The sequence below is a fragment of the Synchiropus splendidus genome, chromosome 11 (assembly GCF_027744825.2).
Source record: "Synchiropus splendidus isolate RoL2022-P1 chromosome 11, RoL_Sspl_1.0, whole genome shotgun sequence".
Classification (NCBI taxonomy): Eukaryota; Metazoa; Chordata; class Actinopteri; order Syngnathiformes; family Callionymidae; genus Synchiropus; species Synchiropus splendidus.
The window spans coordinates 7,534,038-7,559,397 of record NC_071344.1 but is presented as its reverse complement, the minus strand read 5'-3'; the positions used below and the strand labels follow the sequence as shown (position 1 = coordinate 7,559,397).

Below are 25,360 nucleotides of genomic sequence, written 5' to 3'. Positions count from 1 at the left end.
AAATAATTTTACATTTTACAGATTAAAATGTGTAGTACGTTAATATTATGATCATTGTTGTGATTATTATAATTGTAATTATTATTTGATTCATCGGAATAGATTATTTTTATTATTATCAAAAGGATTACCTATGTATTTTATCCAAACATATAAGAACAACAAAATGCCAAAATCATCACAATTTTTCAGCAACGTCAGTTTAGATTGCGAAACAGGGTAAAAGTGATCTCGGCCAAGATGGCATCCTGTTCAAGCTTTTCAAGGTAAAGTTGTACGTTTGCATATTGTTTTTTTTTTCATTGCGTTTTGTCCACCTCGCGGTGCTTCATGCGCAGTATGTAAAGCGCATCATACATAAACAAAAACAATGAACATCCACGACAACAACCTGTACGTAATGTCACTTTATATTCGTGTCTTTAATGGGTTTTCCTTTGAAATGTGAAATGTTTTATATCCGGTTCCAGCGTGTTCATTTCCGCGTTTCTCGCATAGTAGTACGTCACCGATGCTGGTGCTTTAGCCAGAGAGGTCGCTTAATGCTCTACGAGCAGCAGGACTCAGGAGCCCCTCAACGAAAAGACCCTGTCTTCAACAAAAACCCAGTATTTATTGGTTTACGTTTCTAAATTTCAACACAGTCAAAATGACGCTGCGCATACGTTTTGGTTGCGCGCTATTCTGCCTTCTTGCTTCGCGTTTGTGTTCGGCGTTTTATCTTCCGGGTTTGGCTCCAGTGAGTTTTTGCGAAAACGGCAAAGGCACCGAAGATTGTCAGGTAATATCTTGTTAAACCATGTAATATTATCTCACACAGAGTGTCTGTTTTGTGAAACTATGTTCAAATGTTTTTAAGTGCGTTGCAACTGTGCCCTTTAGCACAGCTAACCAGGCCCTGTGGTTTCATCAAAGTAGGGCTAGGAGTTGAAATGTGTGTCGAAAATGACAGTGTTGGACACTATTGATGATAAAAATGGTATAGCTGAAGTAATGCACTTCAATATATTTGCACTTCGTACTGACTTCGCACGTACGTATGTAGTCTCGATCAAACTAGTTATTAATCAGTCACCTGATTTCCACAAAGATGCCTTTTTTTTTCTTTTCAGTTTTTGACCTCTATGTCCTCGTCTTTATCATTTGTTGACTTTAAACACCGTCGCAGTCATGTACCTGTTTATTAGATGACTCGTCACCTGACATTCCACCTTCCCTTCTGCGCTCTGCAATCATTTGTTTCTCCTTATTTTCAGACTTTGATTCAGCTGTTTGTCAATCGGTTGGATTCTGTGGAGTCGGTCCTGCCTTATGAATATGACGTGTGAGTACTGTGTGGGAATGGTGGCCACTTGTACACTTACTGTGATACGCGTGAGGACTGGTTTGTAATTCATTTTATCGGCTTTTTCAGGTTTGACTTTTGCAAAGATGAGGAGGAGAGGCGGCCCTCTGAGAACCTTGGACAGGTGCTGTTTGGCGAAAGAATTGAATCATCACCTTACAAGGTAACTTTTTTCTTAACTCTTGTTCGTTGATATGCATTCATACGAATTGTACCACAGGCATTATGTAGACTGAAAAGACTATACTATTACTTAACTTGACTTACTATTAATAAACGGCATCTAATCTAATTATTTCTGTGCCTAATTCCCACTGCTGCTTCTTTTTTCTTAGACGTCAATGAATTTTTTTTACTGTCTTTAATGTACTTCATCTTGTTTTTAAGTTTGCTTCCTTCCAGTCCTACTGTACTTGCAAGTTCTGTTTTTGTGTCTGATACATTTGAATACTCTTATTATTTACTGTGTCAGTGAGTTCCACATTTTTAATGTATCTCTTTGTAGTTTTGGCATATGCTTGGTACAAATATTTAAAGAATCATTTTATTTACTTTCCTTGTGATTCTCATTGTTTTGCAGTTTAACTTCAATGAAGAAGTCAAATGTAAGAAGGTTTGCCAAAAGAAATATGCCAAGGACAGCCAGCAAGATGCCACCAAACTGGATTTCCTTAAAATGGGAATGCAACTGAATTACCAGCACCACTGGTTAGTAATACTTAAACCACTGTCGTTCGTGTTCTTTCAGCATGGAATTGGGTGTGTGACTGAACAGATTATTGTTAAATTCAACCTCCTATTATGATTTTTTTTGCCAGGATTGTTGACAATATGCCAGTCACGTGGTGCTACGACGTTGAGGATAATCAGAAATACTGCAACCCTGGCTTCCCAATCGGCTGCCTTGTCGGTGATGATGGCAGGCCAAAAGATGCATGCGTCATCAATGTGAGACTTGACATTTATTTTAAAATAATACTAACAGATTTGTTGCTTTTTTCTTCACTATATAATTGAACAGACTAAACAGCACATTAACGTAATGTGCGTCATTTCTCTGGTTAATTCAAGTCACTCATTGTAAGGCTAAATATCCCTTCTGTTTGTAGATATGTGTTGGTTAGTCCTTCTATGCTTGTATGGCTTATACTTTTACAATAAATGTTGAAGCAATACATCAAAGTAAAAACCCATTTTACTTGATTGTAACCATTTTTTCCCCCTCTTCAGTCTGATTTCCACAAGAAGAGCACATTTTACGTCTTCAACCACGTAGACCTCAAGATCACTTACCACAATGGAGACAAAGACGGATGGCGCGGAGCTCGCTTGGTGGCTGCCACCATGGAACCCAAAAGGTATTGAATGTCTGTGTGAATCCCGGTTTTAATGTCTCTAATGTATTTAACCTGTGATCCCCAGCATCGAGCATACGGACGAGCAGAAGCTAGACTGTGAAAAAGCGACCCCAATGGAGATCCCGGTCAAGTTTGAAAATGATGTCCAGATTATTTACACCTACTCTGTCACTTTTGTTGTAAGTCACAAATGTTAATTACTGTACAGTACATTTAAATACTGAAGGTTTTATTTTCACTGGCTGACACTATGTGTCTATTTATTAGGAAAACACCGAAATCAAATGGGCCTCCAGGTGGGACTACATTTTGGTCTCCATGCCTCACACCAACATTCAATGGTTCAGGTGAGTGCTCACTTTTGTTTTTCTTCACCCCGTGCTTGAAATACAGTTCTGATCCTTGCAAATATAACATGCAAGCGTCGTTTACCATTAACTTATTGGAATGCCATATAACAGGAAATACAAGTTTGTCAATCCCTATGAGAATGAAGTCTTTCCCATTGTTTTGTGACGCCCGAAGAGCCTTGCTGTACCAGTTTTCCCGCACCTTTCATTTCTCTGTTATTCAAATGTTAATTTCACTACGAGATCTTGCCGTGTTGCCTCACTGAAACTGACCGGATTTAACCGGATTGTCAGCCACCTCTGGATTTTCCATCTTATTGAAGAAAGCTTCACATGTAAAGTTGGTTTTGAACTTGCTGTTTCTTAAACTCTCTTGACCTCATATCCATGAGTGTGCACTGGTTTCATTGGTTGAGTCTAATGCTGTTTTACGTCTCATAAATACTGAATGATGTCATACATGGCCTTAAAATGAAATCTCTTTCAGCTGCATTGCTTTGTTAATGTTTACAAAAGCCAATTTCAGCATAACAATTGGTCAGCTATCTAATGTCGACCCTGTTAGCTGCAGAGGTGCTCACGGAAGTGGTAGCACAGAGGCCAGTTCTTTGGAGAAAATTCACCAATACTGTTACCCTGGAGACAGAGCTGATTTTGGAATATTCTTCCCTCACAACTGACGGCACCTACAACTCGTACAACAGTTTTTAATGCTCATGTTTCTTCTCTAGCATCATGAACTCTTTAGTCATCGTTCTCTTCCTGTCTGGAATGGTCGCCATGATCATGCTGCGCACCCTGCATAAGGACATTGCCAGATACAACCAGGTGGATCAGGTATAACATTGATCTTCACTCATCATATTTTTAAGTGATCAAAGCCGTTGGTGGGGGAACAACTACATGTTTGCATGTGAATAATGAGAAAACTCTCAAATACAATAAGTGACTGATACTAAACTTGCATATCTTGACTTTGTAAGGACAGCAATACCTGCATGGGCAAAGGGCGATGAATATTTTGTTACGTTTCACAGGCAGACTTGATTAAGCTTCCTTCCGCCAAAGAGAAATCCCTGGCATACGTAAGCTTTATTTACTAAATGGATTGTTGACTCATGGTACTTGTAATCAATTTTTGGGCGAGTGATCACAGCAAATGGGCAAGCGTAAGAGTGTGGTCAAATATGATGTGGAATATTGTCTCAGTCTCAATCGTCATCTGGGTTGATGATCACTTTTCATGACAGTTATATTCCACATCAGATTTTTCAGTGTTCTCTCATGTCACTTGTTTTGCTTCGCTAGACCAGGATGTGCCTCTCACTACTTGCTGGTTAACTCACCTGAGTTCAAATTATCCTAAACCATGTCATTGCTTTGTGGATTGCTTGGACAGGAGGACGCTCAGGAGGAGTCTGGCTGGAAGCAAGTGCATGGAGATGTGTTCCGTCCTCCCAGGAAAGGGATGCTGCTGTCGGTCTTTGTCGGACAGGGCACGCAGATCTTCATCATGACCTTCATCACCCTTTGTAAGAAGTTATTTGCATTACTGTCACATTTTCCTTTCTCCTCAAGTGGCTTTAGTATATTGAGAATTGTCTTCCGACTTCAGTCCTTGCGTGCCTGGGCTTCCTGTCTCCTGCCAACAGAGGTGCTCTCATGACATGCTCTGTGGTCCTCTGGGTTTTGCTGGGGACCCCAGCTGGCTATGTATCAGCGCGACTTTACAAAAGTAAGTCCCACTTGTCGCCTGTGAAATACTTCAATGTCCAAACATTCTGTTGAACCTTCTATGATTGTCAAAATTGTAGCTTTTGGAGGCGAAAAGTGGAAGTCAAATGTCCTGCTGACTGCGTTGCTGTGCCCTGGGTGAGTTACCATAACGTCTACTGACTATGAGTTGCAACCATTTGACTTGATATGCTTGCAGTTTAGCTTAGTAGAATTAAAGTGAGATGAGTGTTTGTGCCTTGGAGTCTTCAAATTCTTTTCCCTCCAGGGTTGTTTTTGCCGACTTCTTCCTGATGAACCTCATCCTCTGGGTGGAGGGCTCCTCCGCAGCCATTCCCTTTGGCACTCTCGTGGCCATTTTGGCTCTTTGGTTTGGAATTTCGGTCCCACTCACCTTCGTAGGCGCCTACTTTGGATTCAAGAAACCTGTGAGCATAATATGAAATCCCAGTATAATAACTGGTACTGGAATAAACTGATAAACATCTCTGTCTCTGCAGCCCATCGAGCAACCCGTGCGAACGAATCAAATTCCCCGCCAAATTCCAGAGCAGTCCTTCTTCACCAAGCCCATCCCTGGAATAGTCATGGGGGGAATCCTGCCCTTCGGCTGCATCTTCATTCAGCTCTTCTTCATTCTTAATAGCATTTGGTAAGAGGCTGTTGCTTTTCAACCCGAATGTTTGGTTTGTCTGATAAAGTTTCATGTGAGAACGTCTTTTATCTCAGGTCTCATCAGATGTACTACATGTTTGGATTCCTGTTCCTGGTGTTTATCATCTTGCTGATCACCTGCTCCGAGGCTACCATCCTGCTTTGCTACTTCCACCTCTGCGCTGAGGTACTAAAATATGAATAGTACAAACACAGGCATTAATATACTCTTTCTAATATACTCTGTATACTCATTTGTTTTAGATCTTTTTGGAAAGCATCATCTTCTTGTTTGTTTTTTCTTGAAACTGTTTTTATTGTTCCTCTTCGACTTATTTTTCTGCTCCTTTCTTGTGTTTTTAGTGAGCATTTATCTAAACACACTTTACATTTATGTAAAGCCTTTCATCACAGCCTTTATATTTGTTTTCCTTTCATGTATTGTGGTTAGTTCTGTTGTCAATATTTACCGTCATCTCGTCTTGCATGCTGCTTTTGTGCAGAACCTTTTTGAGCATTGTTTTTAAGTGGCTCTCGTACAAGGGTCCGAAGCCTCACACAGTCTAGATGTTGACCAGTCTTCTTGTGCTCTTGTGTTTGCAGGACTATCACTGGTGGTGGCGGTCCTTCCTGACCAGCGGCTTCACAGCAGTTTACCTGTTTGTCTATGCAGTGCATTACTTTTACTCAAAGCTACAAATCATAGGAGCCGCCAGCACTATACTGTATTTTGGATACACGATGATCATGGTCCTCATCTTCTTCCTCTTCACAGGTGAGCTTGGACTTGCACAACATTTACATAGCATGAATTATGATGTCACCTGCCATTCAAACCATGTCACTGACCTCAGAACAATCGATTGGTTTTATATTGTGAGTGAAAATGGGAGTGTTGTTTGCACTGCTTTTACCATCCCAACTTCCCCGGACTCAGGATATTTGTCTTGGTGTGAGACGGAAGCAACGCAGCTATTTGTGTTCCAAGTCTCGTTTGTGGTCAAAGTGCATTTTCGCATGGTTACACTAGTGAAGGCATGTGAAACCACTAGGCTACATCAAGTCAAGGAGTCGTTCCATCTGGCATGGTTCTACTTTGACACCAGAATTCCTTTATTTATTGTAAGTCCTTAGTCACTTATTGATGAAAATGAGGCAAAATGTTTCCGATTATTTCAGCCCAGACTCTGTGAGTGTAAGGCGCTGCTAGTGTCCTTTAAAACAAACTTCAGTATGCCAAGTGTCAGGCCTGTGTGTGACGTAGTCCCACTCTCTCCAACCCGGCGTGTCTCAGTTACACTGGTTCCACCGGTTTCTCTGAGTTTGGAATGTGATCAACACAGAAAGATGCTCATGTGATCTTCCCAGTGTTACCTTTCAGCTGCTGAAACCGCTCAGGGCAGAGGTGTCGCGCTCACTCAAACGACATGTCACAAAACAGTCGAAGTTGGTGGCTGAACGAAAAGCTTCTCACTAGAACACCTTCAAGAGGAAGTCTTAACGTACAGCATCTCAGTGGTTCATATCAAGATATGTGTGCTGTTCTACTTCACTGCCAACTCCGCCTCCGAACATTCATCTGCTTTCACATCAGCCATCAAATGACCTTCCATCCACATCAGTGTGAAACTGAATCCCCGAAAGGTCGCTGTGGGTGCAGGTTTCTGTTCCATTCAGCAGCAGACACTTTTACCCATCAGGTGACTGAAGACTGTAATCCGGTGCTGCTTGTTTGACTGGAGCGAAAACCTTGACCCTGCATGACCCTTTTGGAATTCAGTTTGACGTCCCTGATCTACATCGTCTCCCTGCAGATCTGCCTTGAAACACTCGTTCTCTTAATCAGCCAGCATGCACGTGCACACACACACACACACACACACACACACACACACACACACACACACACACACACCTTTTTCCCTGTCTTAGTGAGTGAGTGAGTGTCAATGCCATAATGCTAACCATCTAAAACAAATGGCTGAAGTTAACCTTGACTCTGAACCAAACTGAAACCAAGAAATAATAACTGAGCTCTTTTGTAGTTTTAACCCTCAAACTGAGGCTTAACAAAGTGAGGACCAGCCACATTTAGCAAAAATGTCCTCACTCTGTTCTTTAAAAATGCATAACGGTTCTCACTAAGAAGTACAAATGCAAGCTCTTCAAGTCCGAATAGTACAACTTACCACAGGCCATATTTGTGACTCGCTGGATTATAACTTTTTCCTCTGGTTACCAAGTAACTCAGTTGTCATACTTGAGCTGTTGAGGTGCCATCCATCTCATCACTGTTCTTGTGATGGTAGCAGTGTAGGTTCAAGGGGGCATAAAGTAAAAATATTTTTCAATATTCAAAATTGAAATGGACTCCAATTTGTATCAGAACTAAAGCAATGATGGTTTATGCTATTTCTAGGATGACATATGAACTTGGTCTCAAAGGTGTTGCTCCCTGACAAGTACACACCCAAGCCTCCTGGCATTTGTCACATTTCATGTGCAGTGTTTACCCAGCAGCAAGCCACATCCTGGTAGTAGTTTTATATAGTTTCAAAATTCCATTGTTGATCATTTAAAAAAACAAATTTTATTTTTTATTTTGTTTTGTATGAGGATCCATTAAAAATGCACTTAATTGTAAGTTGTAAAAAATTGTTTTTAAATTCATTAGAATTGTATTTGTATACTATAATTTTGCTAAAATATAGAGTGGTTATAGTTGTTTACTAATTGATTATGACTGTCATTTGAATTCTTCAGTCACATGTGGCATGTTGACTGGGTGACCCACGCTGATAAATCCGGGTTGATGTCGAGGGCTAATGTTGTAACTGAGATAAAGGACCGACTCTTTGTGGCCCAGAAATAATCGGCTCACGCTGGTGTCAGAGTATGACAACGTATCCGCCGCTTTACTGTCATTAGCCCCGATCAAAGTTCCCCCCGTAACCCCGCTGGTCCCCGTCACACTCCTGACATGATCTACGGATGGAGCTGTAAGTAGCAAGAGGACGAGATGTCAGAAGATTATCAGCCGGAATTAAGCCTGGGATTGAAGGGAAAGATAATCACTTTCCGTCCTCCACTTCCACTTTTCAGCTCAATAATATTAAAGCTCTTGGTGTCTTTATTGTCCTGTCTTTCTCCTCCAAATCCTTCTCAACTTTGATCTAATTAAATTCAGGAGCAGGCTGCCAACGAACCGTCAGATTTTTTTTTTTTTGAATGTCCATTGAAAAGGTTTTGGATTAGGAGAGCGTCTCCTTGGTACAACAACTTTGCTGTGGTTTCTTGTGCGATTTTTAAACCTGATGCAAGCACACAAAGCTGTTGGTGACCTTTCCCGGCCACGTTCCTTTGATATGCGTGCCACTGATCTAGACTGTAAACCGTGTCAATATATTTTCCTTTAACCTCTTCTCCTCCTCCTCCTCCTCAGGTACAATCGGGTTCTTCGCCTGCTTCTGGTTTGTAAATAAGATCTACAGTGTGGTGAAGGTGGACTGAGAAATGCAGGAGCTTCACTTGGCAAACCAAACTGCGATCAATCAACTGGATCCGAACAGCTTGTCATCACTTACCGTAGATAAGATCGAAGGTCTGGGCCCGTCCTCTTTTGTGCTATAAGCCTATCTCTCTATTGTTTGTCTTTATTTTTTTTTTTTTATATATATATTATTTTGTTTTCACTGTCGACTAGTCGTTTGAGTGGAATTTTAACATGAATGTGGGTTCCAGTGAAATCATTGTCAGGGTTGTTTTTCTCTCTCTGGTGGGTGTGAGGGGCTCAAGTGTTTTTATTTGAATTTTCTTAAAGTAAAAGATTACTTTTGATTTTTTTCTATTTCCTTCTGGCTTAATGAGTTTATTATTACCCATATTGTAATAATAAGAGTGTGTACATATGTTGTATAGATGGGGCGAATGAGGAAAAAGCTACTTGCAGATGTTGATCCTGTTGGAGGTTTTCTTTCGTTTTTTTTTTTAAGTAAATCGGGGCTTTAATTATCAGCTTGTATTGTTATTAAGAAATGATATAAACACTGACGATGCTCCAGAGTACATGTCCAGTCTTTAGTTTAATAAAGGGGTTCATTTGATGAAAAGAGAAAAGCACATTTGTATCATAGATGAATGTGCTGCAGCTAAAATTCCTTCTGAATGAACTCAGTAATGCATGTTTTTGTTTGGCCTCCCCTCAATAGTCTGTGAACTTACCGGTCATGTAAATATGCAACCTTGTAGATGAAATTGCTTTAAGTGCTCAAATATGTCGAACACTGCTGTTGGCTTTGAGCAGCGTGGAGTCATCACCCAAGGTGATATCATTTTTACAAATAAAATGCAGTCCATTCCAAGGTTGCTCTCTCGTATTTTTCGCATCTGAGAACACGTTGGGAACAGCTCATAACAAAGCTACACACATGCGGGGTAAAGATCAGGGCGGGTTCTGAACAATACATTCATGTGTGTGATATACACAGAAATGTCTCAGAAACGTCTTGACTTCAAGTCTCCATCACTGGATTCTTTGAGTCATTGTTCTCAGAGGAAGTGCAATCTTGTGTCTGTCTACATACGGATCTAGGGGGCTATGCAACTCACATTTTTTTTCCCATTCCATGATGCCGTGTTAACTGGAGTCTGATGCCCTATTATTCTACTTCTGAGTCAGTTATTTCAGATCAGTCCAGAGACATGAAAATGATGTCGGCTGCACTCGCATCATTTTGTGGACATAAATGTTAAGTGTGTTGTAAAGAAAGAAGCTTTTAAAAATGTTGCTTTGAACAGTAAGTCAATGATACATAAAAAAATAGCTGTGGAAAATTTCATACCGTAACAGAAGGTGGCAGCCCGGACGCACACTGTCGCAGCCTAGCGAGAAGTTAGTCGAGTCTGCGTGCGAACATTCTCGCTAGACCACTGACACGTTTGTATATCAATTACAGAACCATCAAAATTGTACACTTTTGCCTTCATGACGAAATTGAATGTGAATTTCTTCTTTCAATAATTGTGGGTTCAGGGCGAGGGTGGGCAAAACGCATCCCTCTGCCATTAAAACAAATGACATTTCTGTTGACTTCATCTGTTACTAACTCTAAATATAACTTATTTTAGGCCTTTATTTTCTTTTTTATATTAAGCACTTCTCTCAAAATAAATGAATAAAATATTGCAGGTGAAAAAATGCCTTGTAATTGAGTGCATTCATATCAACTTTGACCTTTCTATCCTTAAGAATATTTATGATTTGTTACTAAAACTTTTGAAATTAATATAATGAATTAGCATATTGCATGCATTTAATTTTTATTGTTGAATTCATGATATCAGCCTTTCTTATTTTATTGTATTTTATTTTATTTTATTTTATTGACAGCACTTTTTTATTCCTCAGCACTTTCCTAGTTGCTGGGATCCCCAATGACCATGGCAATAAAATTGATTCTAATGCATATAGTGTCATGGTGTAATTACACTTGTGCCTATATTATATTATGTATGCAATATATATATAATTAGTTACCCACCTCTGACTCATAGGTGGAAGGAAGTGGCGATGACCTTTGACCTTAGCTAGTCAGGACCATTCTGTACCGTGTCGCCGCCTCTTTCTTCACTTGATCTAAATTCATTTTGGACTTCTTACTCTCATTTTCTGGTGTTATAATTCAGAAATTTAAATGATAGAATTCTTTTTTAAGTGGCCGTTGTAGACTGCACATCTAAAGGTGAACCATTGTTTCAATAATATTAATACGACATGCTTGTCTGCATCAATAAATCACCTGTATTGTGCCTCTAATCTTGAAGAGAAAGCAGTCGCCTGCCTGCAGGACCAGCTGAAGGATTTATTCCGCTAATACCGCCACAATGAATGACGTCTTTGTGCTTTGGAAACCAACAAGAACAAAAGTGGTTAATTCCTCTTCTATAGTGTCGGTATCACCTCAATTGAACACATACATTGTGCTGGGATTTTAGTGCACATGTTGCATGCACAACCAAATCCCTTGACTTGTCGTTGGAGCAACAAGGTAAAGACCGTGGTTAACAAACATCTTTTTATTCTTGACATTGTACCAAGATCACAATAGAAGTCACATAAATCATTTTAAAGCAGTTCAAAATCAAGTGTATAGTGAGCAAATGACTGTACGATCACAAACCCTAAGTTTGATTGTCGGCTGGTAGTGTCCAGAAACATGCGGCTCAGATCCACGGAACGCAGTCGATTTAAACAACAGGCAGCACCAGTCTTTTGTTTTCCTTACAAAAAAAAAGTGACTCATGTACTGGTTCAAGTATTTTCTACAATGCTGCGATGAAGCTCCGTCATCCTTTGGCAACATCCTGAAGTCACTCCATGATCTCAACGATCGCACACTAAATGTCCACGACTTGACACACACGTGCACACACACACGCTGCTTACGTTGGGTTCGAAACACAGCGAACAAAAACACACCCGCAGGTTCATCACAGTCACTCCTCTTGTGTTGTTCACTAGCAGGCACCCAATGTTTTCCACGCATTTTAAAGGCGCTTTGAGACTAAAACCAATGCCGTTTCAAACACAATTTGGTCCAGAAATGGGAACCTAAATTTGAGAACACACCCTGAGTTGATGAGCGGCAAGTGTAGCCAGAAACAGCATCGAGTTCCTTCATGCGGACAAAAACCTTTCCCCGAGCCGTTACTAAGCACAATCCAACATCACCACATTAACATGAACTACAATACACTGTTAAATGTGTGACTTCTCTCTCTAAACGTCCATATTATTTACATTAGATTTTATACAACACACTTTAAATCATACAGAAGGACACTGTAAGGCAATGAGTCACATGAGGTTCATAGAAAATAAAGCTAAATAGCCATGAAACAATGAATAAATTGCACACCAGCTGGGCTGATCAAATGCTCTGATGAAATCTCAATAAATTCTTCTGAATATTCATCTACAAACTAACATCTTTGAGTCATACTGATGTTCACTACCTAAGTATGACTGTCTCTTGCTCTCTCGCTCTCTTGATATATATCTTTATATACTATGTCACCTATTTATATTATATCTGTTTATTTAGACTTATAATTACTATATTTGTATTATTAAAATAGAATTGTATTTCCCCCAATATAGCCTTCTTCTTAATTCAAGTAATATATTACATATAATACGTGTCATTATCAAGTAACTACATTGGCGCACCAGATATTAACAATTGACTATTTAAACACTAAGTGTCACAGCATGCTTTTTATACCTTAACCCCATTTGTTTTACAATTTGTTGAATGTAAAACTAACAATTAAATGCATTTATTGGAAATTGCACTCGTGGTTTGTAAAGGCAAAGCACAATTCTGAGATGTAAAAACAAGTGTCGTACCAGCTCATGTACGATGGTGTCATCTGCCCAACTGGAAAATAAGTTTTTAATTTACAATGGCCTCAGTTTTTAAATCGATTATGGGGTTTTTTTCTGCTTTTACATGAATCACTGACTGTCAATCAATAGCTCATTGCTATCAACTAGTATTGTAGTCCAAGTAGAATTTATATTTTCAAATAAAACAAGTGAAATGTTACCAACAGAACACAACTGGTCAGTCAGTCCCTCGGCCTTGGTCTCACCATCCTCACCGGTTCTGGTCTCTACACTTGACTGCAGCACTGCTATCAATGATATTTTAAATGCTAAAAAAAGTTTTTAATGATATATATATAAATGATCTGAATGAGCTGCAGTTGAGTACATTTCCTGTCACACAATGGCAGTTTACACACTTGTACACACACTTATAAACACAACTTGAGAGACTAAAAACAGCTGATTTACTTCCCCGTGCTTTGTTCATTTGTGTTTGACGCCATTTTAGTGGGGTGAAGGACAGACTGGATGTAAAGATGCCTGGTACAGTTGTATGGCAGCGTCTTACATTAAACATGGTTGGACTTGGAAAGGTCTCACCATGCTAACGTTTGGACCCACGGTTCAACCAGCAAAAGGCCCTTGTGTACATTAATTTGAATTTTAAAAGGTGTTCACCCTCAGAAAGGGAAGGTAATGGCAGCTAAACAGGTGAATAAAGAAACTTTGTCACAAGGCCTCCAAACGGCGTATTCAGTGAGAGGTATATTTTTGTACTTCAAACAAACACCTTGACTGAAATGGGAACATTGTGAATGTTGTGTTCAAGCATCAGACTTGCTGTGGACCGTGAGCTCCTTCTCAGAGCTGATGCTGGTCGACGCCGTGTCCTTGCGGCTGCCCTTGGACCTCCTCTCAAAGGTGGGGGAGGAAGTTGTGGTGCACTCTTCCCAAGTCTGCAGCGGGAACACCCGATGAGCCGGCGGCTGGCTGTGTAATCCAGACCGGCCCTCTGTGGCGGTGAAGCAGCTCTCCACCGCCGAGCTCTGCCGCGGGCCTCCTTGTTTGCAGAAAAGCCCACAGAGGAGAGCCAGGAACTCTTTTCTCACACTGCGATGCATGTAGCCGTAAATGTACGGGTGGAGGCAGCACTGCAGGAAAAAGAGGACCAGCGCCAGAGAGCTGAGCCAGGTGGGGATCACCGCTGGGCTGCACATGGAGACCATGTTGAGGACGCTGTAGGGACCCATGCTGAAGATGTACGACGCCATGATGACGAAGACGACTCGAGCTGCCTTGCAGTGGTAGTGGAAGCGTCGGTGTTTGGCTCGAAGCGGGTACGCTCGAGCTGCGCACGGCTCCTCGGCCTGCTGCGGTTGTTGTAGTGCGCTCTGGCTCTGCGGGTCCTGGGAGTAGGAGTGCGTCTGCACGGGATGGACAAGCGCGTTCTGCCTGCGAGCCGCTCGGAACACCATCCAGTAGCAGCCCAGCATGATGAGCACCGGCAGCCAGAAGGAGAAGGCCGACACCACGGCGGAGTAGGACAGACTGGACGACCACACCACTGAGCAGACCTTGTGATGGCTGTCGAAGTCAATGGTCCCCCAGCCGTAGAGCGGCGGGGTGCTCTGCAGGAAGCCCAGCACCCAGGTGCAGATGATCAGGTTGGTCCCTAGGTGAGGCGTCATGCGTGTGGGGTACGACAGAGGGTGGATGATGGCGAGGTAGCGGTCCACCGACACCACGATGATGGTGTTGACGCCCACAAAAGCAAACAGGTGCATGAGCACGATCAAGACCTGGCACAGGCGAGCGTCCAGCGGCCAGACGCACGGCGCGGTGGCGGCGATGGCGAACGGCATCACCAAGATGGTCTGGAGGAGGTCGGCCAGGAGGAGGTTGAGGACAAAACGGTTGGCCACGTGCAGCAGCTGGGGCTTCCTCTGAAACACCAGGAGCACCACAACATTCCCAAAGAGGGACACGCACACGATGAGGGATATCAGCACGATCTTCACCACACTGTTGGCGGTGGACGGATCCTCGCTGCTGAGCCAGGGGTCCGAGCTGATGTTCCTCTCCAAGGTGGGGGCTTTGGAGCTGGACATTGTTGCTCCGACGCCGGGGTCATCGGGTGCATGTGCTGTGCAGATCAGCGTGGAATCTCCACATGCAAGTGATCGACCATCGTCCTCATGGCGAGAGAAAAGCCCGGTGGAAGCATGTTCCCGGTGCTGTGGTCGATTACAACATCAGGCCACATCTGCAGAGTGGAACAATGGTGACAGAATAAGCCTCCATCTTTCAGTGTGGGTGTCCAACCTGAGGACTGCCAATCTCGATGATGCAGAAACGTACCTCGCGCTTATCTCGACGCCGGGTTCAGATCGCGGATCGTCTCGCTGCCTTTCCGCCGCTCGGCTTCCATTTCCATCTCCAGTCAATGGCAGCGAGCTAACATATGCTGCGCGGCTTCACCCAGCGGGGGTCTTCTCATCCACACCAGCGCGTCTCTCGCGCGTCGCTCGCGCTCAGATTTCAGACCGGATCAGACGCTTGTCATCTTACACGTTATCAGCCGCGATGTTTTACATGCCTCCGCGATGTTAAACTGCTTAAGCCTCGTCCGCGTCAGCGAGACGGAGGACACCTGCAACGAGAGCTGCTGCCCCCGCTGGAGCTCGTCGCCCGCCCCCTCCCAACACATCCCCGCGTTCTGCTGTGACGCGCAAGATGCTGCTGTCTGACACCAGGCTGCGCTTTTCTCCTCTTCTATTTTTAATACTGTGAAGAGAAAAGCTTATGTCTCTCATGTGGACAGTGGGCATGACGTCATGTAAACGCTGCTCTTATATCCATAACAGTATTAATGTCCAGCGTAAGAACAGCGTGCTGCAGACCGGCCTACTGTTCTGGTTATGACTGAATATTTTTGATGATGATGAGTCCTGCAGTACCTTTCTATAAAGAGGTGCTATTTCTCTGATGCGCAAGACACGCTCAGGTGGAGGAGGATGACTTGCCATGGCAACCCGTGACAGGAAGTGGAGGAGACTATTTAAAGTCTTCATCCTCCTTCAAGTGTTTCATTCTGTTCTGATCATCACGTTTGTTTTAAGTTTCAACTGTACTTCCTCAGTTCCATTCTCTTCTGGTCCTCCACTTCCCTTTTCGTCTGTCTGTGTTTTCTTCAGTGGATTAGTAAACTCACATTTAACTCTCCTTGTACGATGCTTTGGTCTGCTGCTCTTTGAGTCAAGCTCCAGCTTTTCTAATCCATGCGTGTATTTGGTTTTATTTTTGCAGATTCTCAACCTTTGTCCTCCCTCGACCGGCTGCTGATTGTCCTGATTCTTTTCTTGCTGATTGACCTACCTGCCCTCTTATGACTTCCTCATGACTCGAGTACTCCCCTCTTCTGCATTTAGTTCTGTGGATCTATTGTGTTGCCCTTCGGAGCTCCAGAATGACTCGTGTATGAGGTGTTTTGGAGTCCTGAACCAAGTCCATCGACTGGTGAGCACATCTACTGCTCCTCTTTCCCCTGCTGTTGAATTCAGCTTCTCACCAGTGCTACCAGTTAGTGTCTCATGGGACGTCCACTGAAGCAAATGTTTCTCAAGTGGGACGACGGCCTCTCCACACCCAGACATTGGTCACTACACCAAAACACTGGAACTGACTGTCAATGAGCCATGAGTAATTCAGTGTATAATAAAGTAACCTGGACATTTCTTGGGCCATGAGACTAAACAGACAATATCCAAATCTATTTTTTTTGGGGGTATTTCTGGTTCTCATTCATCACAGCCATCGAAATGTAATTGCAAAAATTAGGATCATCTTCTGCTACATATTCCATTCATAGCTAACCCAGCGATACTGGGAGAGAGGCAGGAGACAAGGAGATAGTCCACTAACCCTTGGCATTGTTGAAGAAGAAGATTTTTTTTTTTTTTTCATAAAGGACACTTGACAAAATCCAAGCAAGAGAAGGAAAAAGCGTGAACTATGACAGCAACATTTTGGAAAGATATTTGATATGAAATATTTTTGCATTGAACTAATTCCTGCCAAATTATTGTAATTTATTATTATTATTATTATCATTTATTTATTTTTTTTTTCATCTTGAATTTTGAGCATCAAAACATTAAATAAATGATGTCTGGACAATTTCAGTGAAAAAAATTTTTTTTAAATGAGTGTAAATAAATTATGTGTAAAACAACTTTGATGTTAAAAACAACTGTGACGTAGGGACTTGAGGGAATTGCATTCATACTCAAACAATGATTCAGTCAATTATATTTTATCTACTCTTCAACTCTTGACTTATGCCTGTTATTGTTTGTTAACCCAAAACAGAGTTAATATTCTTTCTGACGCTGCTTCGCTCTGGTTGGTTGCTATTGCTAATTGTTATGCTCCGTCAGTGACACATGACCTGACCTGCAGGCTGTAATCTCACTGGCTCACTCGTCTCTTGAGTTCAATTTCCCCCAAGTGTATTTAGTTCTGCTCAATGTCTCCATACTTATTTGTTCAGGATTAAATTACATAACACTGAAGCTTCTTACTCTGACTCAAAAGATTAAATTAAATAAAAAAAATGAAAATTTCACTTTGTTCTGGTGAGACATATTGGCTTTCATAGTGAACTATAAACTAGAGCTTTCATTGATACTGTACTGTAATACTATAATGGTCAATGAAATATTTAAAATGTTCCAACAACTGGCGTCAATTCATGCAGAAATGGCCACTGTTTACCTCCCTCTAGTCTTTATTTCACCATAATATTTTAAAATCTCAATGTTGATATTAGCATGTGAATCTTGCTGTTTGCTAGCACAATAACTTTCAATTTCAATGAGATTTTCAGGAAACGATGACCGATGATTATATTTTGTGCGTGCTATGAATTATCTTCGGGCACCAAAAACCTTTTATTTGTCACACTTTAGGGCAAGAGCACCTCGACTTCCTTCCTGTAGATATGTCATGTGTTTCTGTGTTTCATGTGTTTCTGAGTGTTAGAGTGCCATATGTGACACAAGGCCAGTTTAGATCAGTATTTTTTTACATTCAAGTTTCATTATATTTCATTCAAGTATATTAAAAGAAAGAAACCCATAAAATGTGCGGGATCAGTGACCGAACACAATAGATACAACGGTAATAATTATCAAGACACAAATCAGTACTTTAAATGTTGCAACAACTGGTGTCAATACATGCAGAAATGGCCAATGTTTACCTCTCACTAGTGGCTCCATATTGAAGTAGTATTCGTGTCATCAGTCTGCAACAAGTGTACAACCCTGTGCACCTCACGGTTTTTGTCTCGCTCATTGTCCGCTCTTGCATAAATACATGGATAATACAGTATATGGCTCATCGGCTCATGCAAGGCTCAGATAAACTCGAATACAACCTCCTTACCAACACTTCTCTCTCTCAATCACTTGTCTCTGTGACACTCGCCTCCACACTTTGATGCTTTGCTCACCAGATTTAAATTGCAAATTAAAATGCTGGCAACAAACAATAGAAGACGCTTCCATGTTCTTCTATTAAATGGCCTGCGGTTCAAAGAGACTGGTCTGTGGCTGGGTTCTGTGTAAGGGACACTTGAGCGGTCCATCTCCCGTCAATCGGTGACATCTAGAGGTCAGTCTGCTGAAACACATACAAACCCTGGCGACCAACATGAGGCACGCGAGTCTCTGCGTGAGTCTTCAGGACATTTTGAAGAATAATTCTATACTTAAATATGTGATGTCACAGATGCAAATATCAATTTCACTGGATCTACTGGTATATTAAGGGAATAAAAGGATTTATGAGTGTATACAAAGCTTCTCTCATGTTGCCTTGAACGTGTTTTTAAAACGTTCCTGGATTAACTCATTTAAAAGTCTCCTCCCCTTCATTTGTTCTGTTGTAGACAACACCACGGTCACCTGACAAAATGATCCTGATACCTGTGTTATGGTTTAAACGAATGCCATCATTTAATGGTTTGAAGGAAAGGAATGGAGTTGGAGTTGTAGACATTCTTCACCTTCTTCTTACTGCTTTTTATGTCTTCATTTATTGCATCAATGAACCTTCCTCTTCGTCTCTTTCTATCTGGTACCTCTGTTTTCAAAATCACTCCAGACGAGTACCGAAGCATCAGCTAGACTCCAACTTCTTACTCCTCTTTTCTTTATGGCTGAGATCCTGTCTCCACCCGTTCCACTCTCCTCTTCGGCAGCCTGAATGACCCCAAACGTGAACTCATTTGTCTTTACTCTTTGCATCTGCATTCTTCCCTCTACCTCTCCCGCCTGCTTCTACTGACTTTCATTTTTCTTCTCTCCATCCCATACCTCCAGTCTACTTTGTCACCATCACTTCCCCTCTGCTTCCCCTACCAATCACAATCTCATCCGCAAACATCATCGTCCTTGTCGATTCAATCGCTCTGTCCATCCTACATTCACCTCCAATCCCTGTGTCTCCACTACAAAACCCCTCACCACAGTTTCACTGACCTGAAATATGCCTTGCACCACCCTCACATAGTCTTCATGACAATATCAACAACTCTGATCTGGAACCAAATTAATTCCTGGGATAAAATAAATTTTGAATACAAATTTTAATGATTATATGGGAGTCAATAGGGAAAAGTGACAGCATGCCAAGACATGATATGTGTAAAATACGTTTGATTGATTTGTATGACTTTTAGTAAAGCACTTTATTTACCCTCAATATTTTTATTTATTTATTTTGCTGGTTGAAAAAGTTATGAGAAGTGAGTTTTATTTCGAACCTGTAGTTTTGCTTTTGCCCTGACCTCACGAGGGCCACATGAAAAGAGGCAACAGTCTACATATGGCCATTTGGTCACACTTTTCCAATCACAGATTTCTGACATGATGAGCCTGAAGACTCATTTTTAGTGTCACCACATTTGCGCTTATGCCTCCCTGAATGACCTTTTCACCTGTTTTATTTGATTAGAAATTTGTCAGTGTTTTCATGGCTTGTTTATTTTTAATAAATATGGAATCATTGGAGAAAAGTGTCAGGTGTGATGTGTGACAAAATGGTGTCGGCAAGGATGAAAGGGAAGGTGTTCAAAAGGGTGGTGAGGCCAGCGATGTTGTATGGTTTGGAGACAGTGGCACTGAGGAAAAGACAGGAGGCAGAGCTGGAGGTAGCAGAGATGAAGACGCTGAGCTTCTCTCTGGGAGTGAGCAGGGTGATGATAGGATCAGAGGGACAGCACATGTGCTCAGGTGTTCAGGAGACCAAGTCAGAGAGGCTAGATGGAGATGGTTTGGACGTGTACAGAGGAGAGAGAGCCAGTACATTGGTAGATGAAGATGTTGAGGTTGGAACTGCCAGGCAGAAGGTGGAGAGGAAGGTCAAAGAGGAGATTTGGGGAGGTGGTGAAGGAGGACATGAGTTTGTGAGAAGAGGAAGCAGAGGACAGGGTGAGGTGGAGGAAGATGATCCGCTGTGGTGACCCATGAGGGGAGAAACCGAAAGAAGAAGAAGAAGAAGATGATGAAGAAGAAGAAGAATCCAAGTGAACATCTCAGCCTTCTGTCACACACAGCAACCACGGAAAAACAGGATCAACTCCAATTCACATGGACTGAATATAAAAATACTTTAAAAAAAAAATCTAAAAATAGATAAATTAAAATGAAATTCAGGAAGAGAGCAGCAACAGATAAGTTTCTGTGGGAAGTGGGTCTGTCAGTGACTTCAATTTCGGAGTCCATCTCTGTGTAAATCCAATTCTCTAATATGTGGGAATGTGTCTCCTCCAGATTGTGATTCAGATGCATAATGAAGTGCCATTCCCCCATCTATGGATGAGTTCTGTCCCCACATCAGTAGAGGAGATATTCTCTTCCTCCCCCTCCTCTTCCTCAGCAGCAAAGGTCCCTGAGCAGAGAACAGATCCTCCATTTTCCTAATGCTTGTGGCTTGGAGTCTTTTTTTTTTTGGTCAAAATATGAACTCATTTCAAAGATAACACTTTGAACTAAGATGATCAGTCTGCAAACATGGTCAAATTAATTGAAGGTCCAGAGGGGGAAGGAGTTTTAACCAATACTGCAACTTCATTTTTGAATTCTCTGTTGGTGCTTTATGTGGTTTTTGATATCTACCCCACAGAAAAGCGTCGTGCAAGAACGACAGGCAGTTGGAGAGATAAGTGGATCGGTTTAATCTTGAGAGATAGGGAAGATAAATCACTAAAAATGGAGCACTAGACAGAGAAAATTAATACAACACAGAGAACTAGGGAAGTCTGGGAATTGTGCAAAATAGGTTAGAGAAAATGGAGCGCTCGTATCGTCATACATTTTACTGCTGAACTGTAAATATCTAAACAGAAGCTGGTGATTAAGAGCATAAATATTTACAGTCACCCTGCATAATACTGCTTTTCCCGGTTCCTAGACGACACAATACGAGTTTTTTTTTTTTTTTTTTATCAAACCCACTGCCTTTAAAACACACTATCATACAGCTTCACTCATAAATATTTAAACTCCCCTCCAAAAAGAATGGCTCGGTGGCCCCCTGTGGGCTCGTGTCACAGTGATGGCGGAGAGTGGAAGCTACTTTCGTACCACCTGGATTATCATGTCTCGCCTGTATTTATAGGTAATCTTTGGGTTTGAGAATAACTTTACCGTCACACGAGACGGAATTTAAAATAAATTATTTTACAAGAAGATTACTGCATGAGATGTCAAGTGGAACGAACATTTTCAGACGGTCCCTGGAGTTCCTCTTCCTCAGAAGTAGTTTCTCTGTTTGAGTATTTTCTTTGTACTTGAAGGATCTCTGAGGTTTAATGGGTGACTTAGCTATATAGTCAAAGAATTCTTATCATGCTTATTGATGCTGTTTTATTATTTGTTAATGCTTTTGAAGATCACTCCAAAACAAGCACATTTCTCCACACAAGCTGTTTTGTGCTGCCTGCTTATTGATCTTTTCTGACTTAGGATTAAGTTGAACTCCTTTTTGTATATGATGTGTTCATGTCATATATGTTTAATATATTTATGCATGTTAAAATCTCGGTACAAGAACTTCACAAAATCTCCAGAGACAGACATTGGTGCAGTATAAAGTAGTGATGAATGCCCACCTTGTCTTGCAGTGAGGTCAGAATATGGGAGACTTTATTTCACCATAATGTTTTGAACTCTCAATGTTGATATGAGCATGTTAATCTGGCCGTTTGCTTGCAAAATAACTTAAAAACTGAGGATGGATTTCAACAGGATTTTCAGGAAACGATGATTATAGTTTGTGGGTGCTATGAATATCCAAAAACCTTGCAAAATATTTGCCACACTTCAGGGCAAGAGCACCTCAACTTCCTTCCTGTAGATATGTCGTGTGTGACTGTGTGAGTGTAAGAGTGCCATACGTGACACCAGGTCAGTTTAGATCAGTATTTTTTTACATTCAAGTTTCATTATATTTCATTCAAGTATATTAAAAGAAGCTTCCTATAGTGCTCCACTGGGGTCCATTATCAATTTAAAATTTCCAGAATTAGTGACCAAACACAACAGATACAGTCGTAATAATTGTTAAGACACAAATCAGCACTTCATAATTGTGAATCATTGGGTAATACCCTGCAAATAAACACATGAATAAGTAGCTTATTTAGGGCTGAGGTGGGCAATTACATTTCCTGAAGGGCCACAGTACATACAGTAACTGTTGTGAAGGGCCATCATCAAAAGGAAGACAGCGATGACTACAAAACATGACGGAAAAATATCCAAAATATATACGTAAGTAACAAGGACAAGTTGACCTAAAAAGATTAAATGTAAGTAAGGATAGTGAAAAGTGTAAGTGTGTGATAAAAAACTATTGAAATATTTAATTTCGTATGCACTTAATTTGAATATACATCAACAAAACTATGGACCAGACGTTCAAGATGAAAAGGCAATTTATTTCAAAATATATTTTCAGTAATCCTTCAATGTCTTCTGAGGAACAAGAAAAACACAAAAATGTCCAATGAAAAGAAGAAAATTTTAGTCTTGAAACAAGAACATGCTCTATTTAATGCTGGTGACTAAAAAAGAACAAAAAAATTACAATGCATCACTAATAGTTTTAGTCTGACGTTAAAAGGGCCACAAAAATACAGTCTTCAGGGCCATATATGGCCCCCGGGCCGCACTTTGCCCAGGTCTGGTTTAAGGTGATAAATGATCGGCCAAAAAAAAATTCATCCAGCCATGTGACTGATGAGAAACACTGAGGACAGGCCTTTGGCTGGGAGCTTGAATAGCCCCGCCCACCACCGTCAATCGAACCGTATGAATGATTCTATTTACGGTGCAGTATTTGAAGATTTTGGAAAGATTGAAACTGGCTTGCGGTTTCCTCCTGCCATTAGCTTCAGACATCGGTACAGTCACATCACGGCATGCTTCCATGCCACGAGTGTTGCAGACAGATTTTGCCGTAAACAAACATGGCGTCCGGGATGGACAATGGCTATGGCTGCAAAAGGATTGAGAATTGGCGAATTGCGATCATATTCAGTCAAATGACATGGCGGAAACACCCTTTTCATGGAAATATATAATGACACTGCGAGTAAGGGGATAATACAGACTCTAATATTTGGAAATGTAGGCTGTCCTGCTGAAAAAAACATGTTACGTTTTCACGTTTAGAGTGTCCCCAGGAGCCCCTCTGGCTTTCAACCTGATAGAGTCAAGTGCATGTGTGCCTCCAGCGCTACGACATGGTCTCCCATCTATGCTACGAAACATCACTGTTGTTGTCACTACTGCCTCCAGTTTACCCTCCACCCACAAAATTGTACACATCCATGCACACACGCCCATATTTTCACGTTTCATTTCACCATTTGAACAGACGCAACTGCAATATCGCACATGAATATCCGGTTATTGGCTCGTAGTATTCGTCCAAGCACACACACACACACACACACACACACACACACACACACACACACACACACACACACACACACACACACACACACACACATGCTTCCAGTGGGCAACTGCACAGAGAGAGCATGGTAAATAAACAGATGACAAACAGATTGAGCGCCACAACCACACTGCCGATCTCCAAAGAGAGCCTTTCATTGGACGGCACAATGGCAGTTGTCTCCCAAGTCCAAACAGTTTAGAAGTAATTACCAGTGTTTTCCCCAGAAGGTGATTACTTTGCCACACTTGGCCGCGCCGCCACACTCATCTGCCCAACAAAGGGGAGAAGTGCTCGATTGATGACGAGCCCTCTGTGGACCGGGCGAGAATTTAAAAGTACTTTTATGAGGCTCTTTCAGGAGATTAACTTGCAGTGAGGGCTACCTGCCACGGACACATTCCCTGTATTCACGCCGCCGCCACAAAGGCTTCCTTAAGAGGGCCACAGCTGCATGAAAGCAAATGGTGAATGAGTAGAAGGCTCACAAAAGACAACAAACCTCAAGTGTAAGGAAATAAAGTGTTTTTGAAGATGGGGAGGCGTCCATTCAAAGCCGGGCCTTTGCTTCTTTTGACCACGGATGATCCGGCCACTCCACCGAGCCAAGGCCCCTATCTAATTATTTTAAGGGACGAGACATGTTAAAGTGCAAAGTGGCAACGAGAGCGCACTCCTCGCCAAAGTGCACTCTAATTCAACCCTCGTATTTGACAGATTCGCTCCTTTAAATCAACGTCACACACCAGTGCACGGGCACAATCAGGAGGCTCGCGGCGAAATTCCGCCTGCGAATAATGACCGGAGAGAAATGGCTGGTGGATGAAAGTCGACTCGGCTCTCAGGCTTGACAGACAGAGGTCTGAATTGAGGTTCTGTTGGGGATTTGGGGGTGTGTTGTTTGAGCAAGTGGAGTGCGCGCAGCGGCAAACACATGCAGTGGTTCATTTTTGTCCAATGTCTTCTTTAAAATAGAAACAAAATGACTGGAATTACTCACTTTTAAATCAAGCAGTTGTTGCTCAGCCTCTTGAGACATGAGCACCTGGACAAGTGGCTATGAAGTGCAACACAGCCGCGACAAATCTCAGCTGGACAAAGCTGCTTTTATTTTCAACATTTTTTTTTCTTTAGCTAAATTTCCCACTTCCTCATATATATAGAATTATCCCTATGTAAATGGTTTGCTCATTTCTCAATTTATTTGCACATTTATTTCCAAATGTTGTTGTCACTACCCATGTATGGGAGAGCGGTTTGGTGCAGTATGCTCGGATTTGAACACTTGCAGGGCCACTGTAGATGTGTCAATGATATTTGGGTGCATTTCTTTCTTTCATTCATTCACCTCTAAAGATCATAAATCATTGGTGAAAGCTAATAGAAGTCACCATAGGCCATAATATTTAGGTGAACCATCTTTTGTTTTGGTTCCAGGACTCATTCACAGTAGCAGTGGCTTGGAGCTTCAGCAATGTGAGAGGTTTTAAAACGTCTTCTC

General features: G+C 41.7%; 2 protein-coding genes across 3 annotated transcripts; one reads left to right on the top strand and one right to left on the bottom strand.

Annotated features, from left to right (window-relative positions):
• The first annotated feature begins 488 nt into the window (after positions 1–488).
• Positions 489–9,164, top strand: LOC128767666 (transmembrane 9 superfamily member 2). 2 transcript variants are annotated; one of them, XM_053879869.1, is made up of 18 exons: positions 489–781; positions 1,257–1,324; positions 1,415–1,508; positions 1,926–2,053; positions 2,164–2,293; positions 2,576–2,703; positions 2,768–2,882; positions 2,971–3,050; positions 3,785–3,890; positions 4,091–4,138; positions 4,453–4,585; positions 4,669–4,788; positions 4,868–4,925; positions 5,056–5,215; positions 5,288–5,439; positions 5,517–5,628; positions 6,045–6,216; positions 8,884–9,164. In XM_053879869.1, exons 1-18 carry the CDS (start codon positions 650–652, stop codon positions 8,949–8,951), a joined length of 2,004 nt encoding a protein of 667 aa, XP_053735844.1. In that variant the 5' UTR covers positions 489–649; the 3' UTR covers positions 8,952–9,164. The 2 variants fall into 2 exon arrangements, with proteins under 2 accessions (XP_053735844.1, XP_053735845.1); XM_053879870.1 differs by lacking the exon at positions 4,091–4,138 and having other exon boundaries at positions 490–781.
• Positions 9,165–11,529: 2,365 nt separating this feature from the next.
• On the bottom strand, positions 11,530–15,492 carry gpr101 (G protein-coupled receptor 101). Its single transcript, XM_053879431.1, has 2 exons — positions 15,190–15,492; positions 11,530–15,094 (listed from the first exon to the last, which is right to left on the bottom strand). Exon 2 carries the CDS (start codon positions 14,937–14,939, stop codon positions 13,656–13,658), a length of 1,284 nt encoding a protein of 427 aa, XP_053735406.1. The 5' UTR covers positions 14,940–15,094; positions 15,190–15,492; the 3' UTR covers positions 11,530–13,655.
• Positions 15,493–25,360: the final 9,868 nt, after the last annotated feature.